An 11124-nucleotide genomic window follows, 5' to 3' on the forward strand; every position below is an offset into this window, starting at 1 on the left:
GACTGACAATGATCTATATATATAAAAGAGTAACGTTACTGACTGACTGACTGACTGACTGATTCATCATCGCACAGCCCAAACGGCTGAAGCTAGAATCATGAAATTTTAACTGTGGGTTCCTCCCTCCCCAAAACGATCCGATAAGAAGGGATTTTTGGAAATTCGAACGTTTAGGGGGTAAAAAAGGGTAAAAACGGGTAAATTCGGTAACCTTATATCTTCAAAACTAATAAAGATACAAAAAAACTTAAAATTGCATGTTTCTCCATTTAAAAAATAAGCTGACAGGTGTTTCGTACCTTTTCGAAATTCGAACCTTTTAGGGGAGAAAACGGGTAAAAACTGTATTTTGGTACTTTTTTTGCACCCTATGTATCTTTTAAACCAATAAACATAGAAACAAATTTTAAATCGTATTCTTTACTTATCAAAAAATAAAAAACATAAGTTTGGCACTTTTTGGAAATTCGAACTCTTAAGGGATAAAAAGTGTTTTTATTTTTGGTACTTTTTCATAAAATATGTTTTTCTATAATTTGACATAGACATTCGAATATTTTATTATGAGCTGCCACCACGATACAGAAAATTATTTGAATAATATTTTACCACCGCAATGGGGATAAAAAAGGTACCAAAAAGGGGATTAATCGGGAAAATACATTTTATTGCAAATTATTAAGCCGATTTTGATAATTTTTTTAACATCAAGGAGGAAAAGGGAAATTGGTACTTTTCTCCTAAGGTACCTTTTTAATATTTTAAATTATTTCAGTTATCAACATTAAAGTTAGCTGATATGTATCTGAGTGAAGTTAGTGTTAGGAATAGGGGATAATATTTAGGTACCAAAATGTGTGAACTGAACTATAGGTACTTTTTTGTTCTTCTAATGGTACTTTTTTGAAATTTCTATAACAATGGACTTAGAAACATGAAATTAAGCATATATGGTCCTAAGTGAGTGAGAATTCTAGGGGGAGACTTTTTGGTACTTTTTCTTTATTGGAATGGTACTTTTTGTTATTTCTTCACCAATGAACCTAGAAACATGAAATAAAGCTTATATATAAACCGAGTGAGTGGGAAACCACAAGTGTGGGTTTTTTGGTACTTTTTCTATATTCTAATGGTACTTTTTTTAATTTTGTATAACAATGAACTTAGAAACATGAAATTAAGCATACATGGTCCTAAGTGAGTGAGAATTCTAGGGGGAGACTTTTTGGTACTTTTTCTTTATTCGATTGGTACTTTTTGTAATTTCTTCACCAGTGAACCTAGCAACATGAAATAGAGCTTATATGGAACCGAGTGAGTGGGAGACCACAAGTGTGGACTTTTTGGTACTTTTTTCTATATTCTAATGGTACTTTTTTTAATTTTCTATAACAATGGACTTAGAGACATGAAATTAAGCATATATGGTCCTAAGTGAGTGAGAATTCTAGGGGGAGACTTTTTGGTACTTTTTCTTTATTCGAATGGTACTTTTTATAATTTCTTCACCAATGAACCTAAAAACATGAAATTAAGCTTATATGGACCGGAGTGAGTGGGAATCTACAAGTGACTGCTTTTTGGTACTTTTTCTATATTCTAATGGTACTTTTTGAATTTTCTATAATATAATGGACCTAGAAATATGAAATTAAGCATATATGGCCCTAAGTGAGTGAGAATTCTAGGAGGAGACTTTTAGGTACTTTTTGTTTATTCTAATGGTACTTTTTTTGAATTTTCTATAACAATGAACTTAGAAACATGAAATTAAGCATATATGGTCCTAAGTAAGTGAGAATTCTAAGGGGAGACTTTTTGGTACTTTTTCTTTATTCGATTGGTACTTTTTGTAATTTCTTCACCAATGAACCTAGAAACATGAAATAAAGCTTATATGGAACCGAGTGAGTGGAAAACTACAAGTGGGTGCTTTTTGGTACTTTTTCTATATTCTAATGGTACTTTTTGAATTTTCTATAATATAATGGACCTAGAAATATGAAATTAAGCATATATGGCCCTAAGTGATTGAAAATTCAAGCGGATACCTCATGGTACTTTTTGTTTATTAGAATGGTACTTTTTTGAATATTCTATAGTAATGGACTTAAAAACATGAAATTAAGCATACATGGTCCTAAGTGAGTTAAAATTCCAGGGGGAGACTTTTTGGTACTTTTTCTTTATTCGAATGCTACTTTTTGTAATTTCTTCACCAATGAACCTAAAGCCATGAAATTAAGCTTATATGAACCCGAGTGAGTGGGAAACCACAAGTGGGGGATTTTTGGTAATTTTTATATATTCTAATGGTACTTTTTGAATTTCCTATAATAATGGACCTAGGAGTTTCCAAAAAAACGAAGAATTTCAAAACCACGGTTTCGGTTTTAAAAAATTAAAAACCGATCGGTTTCGGTTTTGTGATAATTTATTAAATATTGAGTACTATAGAAACAAAATTAGTTGATAATATAGGAAATGATATACAAATTTAAAATTCAAACTTGACGGGTTATGGTTTAGTGAATGCGAATTCAAAAGTGATAATCAATGTTACTATTTGTTTATTGCAATTGTACTTTTTGAATATTTTATAATAAACCTAAAAATTTAAAATTAGGCACACATGATTCTGAATGAATTTGAATTCACAAAAGGTGACTTTAGTAGTAACTTTCTTTTGCATTTTCTATAATAATAGACCCAGAAATATGAAATTAGACATTTACAATTACAATTAGATTCACAAATGGAGACTTAATAGTACTATTTCATTCTTCTAATTGGGGTGGCGAAGCGCACCGGGTCAGCTAGTCTAGAATATACATATACTTAATGGGGTTGCAAATGAAAAATGTGGAAATCACAAACGGAATAAGAAACTTATATACTTTATATCCTACCAATCATGGTGAGGTGTATAATAAAATCATGAACCTCCCTAATGTCCATCAAAAGCTCCATCTAACTGTGAATAATAAAACATGATAACAACAACAAACACCAGCCAGCGGTTTAGATCTCGACTATGACGTTTTCTCTCTACAATCGTATTCATAACATTAGTATTTTGACATTTCCTTTTTTGCACACATTCTTGCCGAAAATGTATATTTGCGAAAAAGCTAGAACAAAAATTTTTTCAGCACAAATACGAGTGCGAAAATTTTTAGTAGAGTGCGTTACCGCTAGTGGGCTAAATCGGACAGACATTTCTATTTGAGGAAGAAAAAGTTAGAGAAAAGAAATAACAACCAAGATGTTGAAGCAAGTATCCAAACAATTGGCTATCCAATCCATGAGGAGTTTCTCCACCAGCAGACAGGTAGGGATTTTGTAAAAATATTGTACAAAAAAATTCCACGTTGTTAAGTGGCCAGTAGTAATGAAAAATTTGATATTAAGATGACATTGTAGTTGCTGATACATTGATGTTTACGTAATTTCTATAATACAAAGATTTTCATTATCTATTTTATAATCAAATGCTATTGCAATTTTCCTTCTATTATATTTATTAATGTTTGGAAAGATTCTATTTTTATATTTGGGAAATCATTAATTATTTGATTTATTGTTAAATTTAGAACAACTACAAAGTTACTGTTTGTGGTGCCTCTGGTGGTATTGGTCAACCCTTGTCGTTGTTGTTGAAACAAAATGGTTTGGTCACCGATTTGGCTTTATACGATATTGTACACACTCCCGGTGTAGCTGCCGATTTGTCTCACATTGATACCAAGAGCAAAACTACCGGTTATATGGGTGCTGACCAAATGGGTCAAGCTTTGAAAAGTAAGTACATTCGCTTTTTTATATCTTCTAAATACGTGTAACGAAATTTGTTTTTGTTACAACATATGGATTGTGTATGTACGTGAGTGTGTGTGCCTGACTGCGTACTTTGTTTTTTTGTTAGGTTATGTTTATTTAAGGGGATTAAGTTGTTAGAACGATGATTATTTGTTAAAACATTATTAAGTTAACAAATTAACATGATTAGATTTAAAGAAGGTAATAATTATTTTATTTGTCTTGAATTTATTTATAAAAAAAACTGATTATATTAACGCCTCGTGAATAAAATTGTTAGAAGTTATTAATTATAATACAGTATTGGGCGAAATAATAGTAAAACAGGTGACATTGCTACCTGTATTTTTAGAGTTGACACAGTACTCTGATTAGATTATAAATACCTATATGTATTTATTATTTTTATTGAGATAGGTTAATTTTTAACAATTTTGTCATTGCAACTTAAGTTCTTAGTTGTTATCTTAAAACAAATTTGAATTTATTTACATCTTCTGATGTATGTAAATATTTATGAAAATGCAAATTAGCTAAATTAGATAGTTTTTAAAAGCTCACATGACAATTAAACTGATTTTTAATATTCAGCCCAGATAAGATAAGAAAGTTGACCACAAATCATGTTTTAGTAGGTATCTAAAATTGTTTAAGTCACATTAAAACTTTTATTAATTAAGTTTTTAATTTTGTATTACTACGAAGTTAATTTCCTTAAAAATAAAATTAAGTTTTTATCGAAATCACTTTTATCCATTTGTGGCCATATTTAACCAGGCTCATTTGGTATGATCGATTTCGTAAAAAAAGTTATGTAAACATGTTCACACGTTTTCCATGGTATTTAATGCATGGAAAATGTTCTTTATATTTACAACAGCTCTTGAATTATTTTACACAAACAAAAGTCGTTAACGAAAACTTGAAAATAGAAAGCTTTTTTTTTTATTATTATTTTCAATAACCTAGCCTATATGTCATAAATCGGTCACACATTACTAATTTAATAAGTTTTAAAACAAATTTTGTGAAAAAATCCTGGAATTTTTCGGCATTAAAAACTTCCGAATTTTTTGTATAATCCCGAGTAATTGCGGAATTTTTTATACTTTAAGAGATTTGTGAAGCTCCCAAAATACTTAGAAAGCTCAAATTCAACGTATTTATACTACTAATCTAATCGAGGTTCAAATCCTAAAGGAGCCAAATTTTTATATTTACAACAGCTCTTGAATTATTTTACACTAATAATAGTCGTTAACGAAAACTTGAAATATAAAGTTTTTATTATTATTTTCAATAATCCAGCCTATATGTCATAAATGGGTCAGACATTCGCAATTTAATAAGTTTTAAAACAAATTTTGTGAAAAAATCCAGGAATTTTTCGGCATTAAAAACTTGCGAATTTTTTGTATAATCCCTAGTAATTCCGGAATATTTGATATTTTTGGAAAAATTTTAAGCTCCCAAAATACCTAGAAAGCTCTAATTCAACCTATTTATACTACTAATCGAGGTTAAAATCTTAACGGAGCCAAATTTTTAAATTTCAACCAAATTTTTAAATATCCATCATAAATATAAACTATAAAATATAAATTATCTTTTCGTAAGCTTAGTCACAAAACAGGAAGTAAAAAGTCGAGATGATAACATATTTCAAAATAATCCAATATTTGCTTAAATAGTTTAGGATTTAAACAAGTTTGACGGTATTATATATTTAATAACATATTTATACTCAAATCCACACTAAGTTAACCAAGTCAAACTTGAAGATGAAGTAAAAAGTCGGGAAAAAATAATCCAATATTTGCTTAAATAATTTAAGATTTTAACAAGTTTGACGGTATTATATATTTAATAACATATTTATACTCAAATCCACACTAAGTTAACCAAGTCAAACTTCAAGATTTTTAGCAAACTCCAAAAAAATGATTAATGAGTGCTCGTCAGATGTGTTTAATAGTCTAATGGTATCTTTACTGCCAGTTCCACGATGTCGAAAGAAAATTGAGTCGAACAATTTTGTATGAAAAACACTCAGTTTTTAAAATTCTTTCTAATAGTTTTCATACAAATATGTTCGAATAAATTTTCTTTCGACATCGCGAAACTTGCCTTTAAATTCTTATTAAATAAATTGTCTAAAATATTCCTAACTTTATATTCATTTAAGATCTCGAGGAAAAGATAAGATAACAAAAAGAAAAACACCTATATTCATACCCCTACAAATGTATGTTAACAAAATTACGATAAAAAATTCCCCGGAGTTTTTCTCTTTCCCTTTTCCTATTCAAGTTCAATGTTAAAAATAAGAAAATAAGAAATTGGAAAAAAACTCCCGGGGAATTTTTTTTCTAGTTTCCGCTCTATGTTTATCTATAAATAGAATAAACTTCCAAGCAAATTTGCTGCATTTTCTTATAAACGAAAGCTATCCAGTAGAATCCAGTAACATTTTTGTGAAAACGAATTTATTTATAAATATATAAACATGCACAAATATATGGTGGTAGTCGTGATCAATAAAAATTCAAAACAAATCTTTCAAATTCACAGCTTATCAGTCAGAATTTTATGATTCCATAAAAAAAATTTAACCATTGAACCATAAGAAATGATAGGAACACATGAATATTACAAATTAATAACAAACATGCAAATAATAACCAAAAATTAATTCATAGGCCCCATGAAAGATAAGATAAATAATATTAAAAAACATAAGTATATTCTTAAGTGTGAATGACGTATTTACAGTAGCTTACATATTCATACAATATTTATCAAATATTAGCTTACTATAATTAGCAACAAATCAATAACATAAAACTTAATACCTAATTAAAGATGCCGATGTTGTGGTTATTCCCGCTGGTGTACCCCGTAAACCTGGTATGACCCGTGATGATCTTTTCAATGTCAACGCTGGCATCATTAAAGATATTGCCAATTCCATTGCCAAGAACTGCCCCAAGGCTATGGTAGCCATTATTACCAATCCAGTTAACACCTGTGTACCAATTGCTGCTGAAATCTTGAAAAAGGTTTGTTTTTAAAACTACTTTAAATATTTCTATATGTAATTTTATCAATTCTCTCTATGTTATGCATTTTTAGGCTGGTGTATACGATCCCAAACGTCTTTTCGGTGTTTCCACTTTGGATGTTGTACGTGCTCGTGCTTTCATCGGTGGAGCTTTGGGTGTAGATCCCCAACAAGTCAATATTCCCGTAATTGGTGGTCATTCCGGTGTTACCATTTTACCAGTATTGTCTCAATGCCAACCTGCCTACAAGGCTGACCAAGCCACCATTGAAAAATTGACTGTTCGCATCCAAGAAGCTGGTACTGAAGTTGTTAAGGCTAAGGCTGGTGCTGGTTCCGCCACTTTGTCTATGGCTTATGCTGGTGCCCGTTTTGCTGGCTCCTTGCTTAAGGGTTTGAATGGCGAGAGCAACGTTGTTGAATGCTCTTACGTTCAATCAAACGTAACCGAAGCCACCTTCTTTGCCACTCCCTTGGTTTTAGGCAAGCAAGGTTTGCAAGAAAACTTGGGTTTGCCCAAATTGAACGATTATGAGAAGAAATTGTTGGAAGCTGCCATTCCAGAACTTAAGAAGAACATCCAAAAGGGCGTTGATTTTGCCAACGCTTAAGTTGTTCTCTCCTCACCTCAGATCCTTAGGAATTTTTAACTATTTATCCATTTCCATTATGCGTCAATTGGCAACTACACTAAGGTAAACCTCTCCATCAACTGTCCACCTTTATGAAGCTGCTCCTTAATCCGGTTTCCGTTTTCTATAAATCGTTTTAAAGTCTAACATACACTTACAGCCACTAGTTGAATTGCAGCTCCTTAAGATTTCTTACGAAAAAGATTTGCAACTTTTCCAAAGATATTATTATATGTTTAAGTATAAATAAAGTGTTCGAATAAAGAGCAACACATAGTTGGAGTTTACTTAAAACAATTGTGTATTTATAATTAGAGACAAATAAAGAAAATAAACCTCAATAAAAAAATATTAATTTAAATAAAAAAACAACAACAAAAATTATGTAAAAGAGATAATGGGGGTGTGCTAATAAAAAAAAATTATAGGAAAATATTTAACCAAATTAATTAAAAATAGCATAGAAATTAGAAAACTATAACATATAAATTTATATTAAAAAAAGAATTAAAACAAGTTTTGATTAAATGTGTACTCTAAAAAGAAGAAAATAAACTTTCAGGCCAATTATGAATAAAAAATTCCGCGGGAGTTTGTTCCCCGGGATTTTTTTCACATTGAATTTGAATAGGAAAAATGAGTTAAAGGAAAAAACTCCCGCGGAATTTTTATTCATAATTGGGCTGTTTATATTAAATCAAACTATTATTAGATTATACCATGATACAACAACATAAGGTACACCCAGTAGAAAATAAATTCTCAATTATACAATTCTTGTAACGTCAAACAAAAGAAAATATAAAAAAAATATGAAAAAAATCAAAATCAAAGTTTGACGTTATAGGACTAAATATTGAAAACTCTCCCTAGTGATTCTACCTTCTACAATTATTGTATCATGGATTATACAATTTTTATAATAGAAAATGTCGCTATATTTTCCTAATGATGGGATTGTCGCGATAATCTTTTTTTGATCATAAAAAATATATTATGTAATAAATAGTTTTATTTAATATAATGTCTATTTTCTTCTTTTTACATCATTTTTCAAAAATGTTTTTTATTATTAATTTATTCATATGAATATTTACGATACTAAAATTTATTTAAATAAACCTTGTATAATTTCAATGTGCAGGTGTAGATATACCTAATCCAGATCAATCTGTTATCACTCATATTTTATACTAAAAATCAATCAGGGTTATTTCTGTTCTCACTTTCACCATTCACCTTATTTTTGAAATCACAATAACAACAATAGAATCTATTTTTTTCAGAATTTCTTATTAGAGATGTTTATTATTATTGTTGTAATTATGCTTTCAAAAATAGGGTGAATGGTGAAAGTGAGAACAGGAATAGCCATGAATATTTTATTAATTTTAAATCGTTAATAATTCCTTAATACTGAGATTCTACAGAAAATAAGCTCATTCTGTGATCACTCATATTTTATACCAAAAATCTAATTTTAGTATAAAAAAAACTCAAATATCTAAACTCGTTACAAACTTCGTATATACTGTGATTCCAGAGAAAATAACCTCAATCTGTAATCACCCATATTTGATACCAAAAATAGAAAGAAGATTCGAAAAGAACGATAAGCTTAAGCCAAAATCGATTTTTAGTATAAAAAACTCAAATATCTTAAATTGTTAATAACTTCGTAAATACTGAGATTTTGAGGAAGATATGCTCAATCTGTGATCAGCCATATTTTATACAAAAAATAGATTTTTGGTATAAACAAGTAAGAGAGCTATATTCGGCTATGCCGAATCTTATACACCCTTTACCAAATTATACTTCAAAATAAAAATTTTAAATATTTTTAGGTAAACAAAATTTATTTTTTTTTGCAGTTTTTGGAAAAAAAAATTTTCGAACTGTTTTCTTAATTTTTATTTTTTTAAATTTTTAAAATTTTATTTTTTTTTAATATTTAGCGAAAAAAACTTTTGGTGAAAAAAACGGGTTTTATATACGTAATTGCAAAGGCCTTTGTAATATCTATCATTAGATATCCATATTGTCTTTATTAATGACTTAGTAATCCAGATATAGGTCAAAAATATGTAAAAAATCGAGGTTGTCCTGGTTTTTTCACATATCTCAGCCATTTGTGGACCGATTTTGCTGATTTGAAATAGCAAACTTCTCGAAAGCATATCTGACAGAATTATTCAAGATTTGGATCCCGAAGATATCTGGGGTCTTCAGAAAATTGATTTCAACAGACGGACATGGCTTAATCGACTACGCTATCTATAAGGATCCAGTATATATATACTTTATAGGGTCGGAAATGGAAAATGTCGAAATTACAAACGGAACGACAAACTTATACTATATACCCTTCTCACGAAGGTGAAGGGTATAAAAACTCAAATGTTTTAAATCGTTAATAGGTTTGTAAATATGGTGTGACAACTGCAATTATGGGCATTTTGTTGTCAAATTGCAAAAATTGTTTAGTTTTTGCTTATTTTTTATATCAATTTAATGCAATTAATATTATTATCACTTTTTTGCTTATTCTAATTAACAACTTTTTATGAATGAAAATGTATGTATAAATCAATTTGTTAACAATTCAATAAAAATATAAAAAAAATGCCGGCCGGCTATTTTAAATGAAAACTGACATTCATTTATTTAAGACTGATTTAATAATGTAATGCTGTAATATTTGTTAAATGAAGGTTTTATATCATAATCAACTGTTGTTGATTATTATAACATCATAACAACAACTAACTATTCTATTGTACATACAACATAATAATTATGGTTGATATTTTGTTGCTGAAAGAGAGTACATACGAGTATTTAGTAAATAGCCTTGTGATCCACCATACCAAACGGCCTTGCACAATTTCACTTAATTACAAACAATTAAAAACAAAAATAATACAAAAAAAACAAAAAAAAACAATCATGAAGAGAACAAAAAATAACAAACAAACATTAATTAATTGTTGATGTTTATAAATTTGTTTGAACGAATTAATAAATTATTGAACTAACTTTGATTGAATTGAAGCAAGCTAAATGTACACACAATGGGTAAAATAGTTATAGGGTCAGTGGAAAAAAGGATATGAGACAAATATTAAAATGGTTTAGTTGTATAATCATTATAGAAAGACAGGGATCACTGTTTATTGGTGATACAATTACATTCTTAACCTTAAAAGGTTTTTACAACAAACGTCGAAGATTCTTAGTGCCGGAGCACTTTTATCCATTCGTATATCATGATTCGGCCAGCTGAATTGTTGGTGTTTGATGCGTTCAATAACGTAGATGTTGTAAAACAGCTCACTATTCATTCGTTGTCGATATTGTCGATTTACCTGTCGAGCGTTATTATTTCCCGGCAAATTTTCAATCCCGAAATCCCGGAAATTGTGCGAGAACTTGCGGGAATTATTTTCCTTAGTTTTATGTGATGTTTTTTGAACTTGACGTTCTCAAAATGAAGCTTAAAGATCGAAAACAAATGCAGAAGATTCATACAACAAAAAACATTTAACCCAAATAGACCAATAGCAACTTCTTTATTCAAAATATTCGAAAAACTCGTGAATGTTCAGT

The 11124-nt window shown here is 29.4% G+C and overlaps 1 protein-coding gene across 1 annotated transcript; it reads left to right on the plus strand.

Moving 5' to 3' along the window:
- Positions 1-3157: 3157 nt before the first annotated feature.
- Mdh2 (malate dehydrogenase 2) lies at positions 3158-7864 on the plus strand. Its single transcript, XM_065505227.1, has 4 exons — positions 3158-3334; positions 3597-3804; positions 6685-6881; positions 6955-7864. Exons 1-4 carry the CDS (start codon positions 3269-3271, stop codon positions 7492-7494), a joined length of 1011 nt encoding a protein of 336 aa, XP_065361299.1. The 5' UTR covers positions 3158-3268; the 3' UTR covers positions 7495-7864.
- Positions 7865-11124: the final 3260 nt, after the last annotated feature.

The sequence above is a fragment of the Calliphora vicina genome, chromosome 1 (genome assembly GCF_958450345.1).
Source record: "Calliphora vicina chromosome 1, idCalVici1.1, whole genome shotgun sequence".
NCBI classification, from domain to species: Eukaryota; Metazoa; Arthropoda; class Insecta; order Diptera; family Calliphoridae; genus Calliphora; species Calliphora vicina.

Excerpts from the sequence above, each read along its gene's own strand:
- Mdh2 (XM_065505227.1), top strand. The coding sequence starts at position 3,269 with ATGTTGAAGCAAGTATCCAAACAATTGGCTATCCAATCCATGAGGAGT. Across the intron at positions 3,335-3,596 it reads GTTTCTCCACCAGCAGACAG|AACAACTACAAAGTTACTGT; the intron begins GTAGGGATTTTG and ends TGTTAAATTTAG. Across the intron at positions 6,882-6,954 it reads CTGCTGAAATCTTGAAAAAG|GCTGGTGTATACGATCCCAA; the intron begins GTTTGTTTTTAA and ends ATGCATTTTTAG.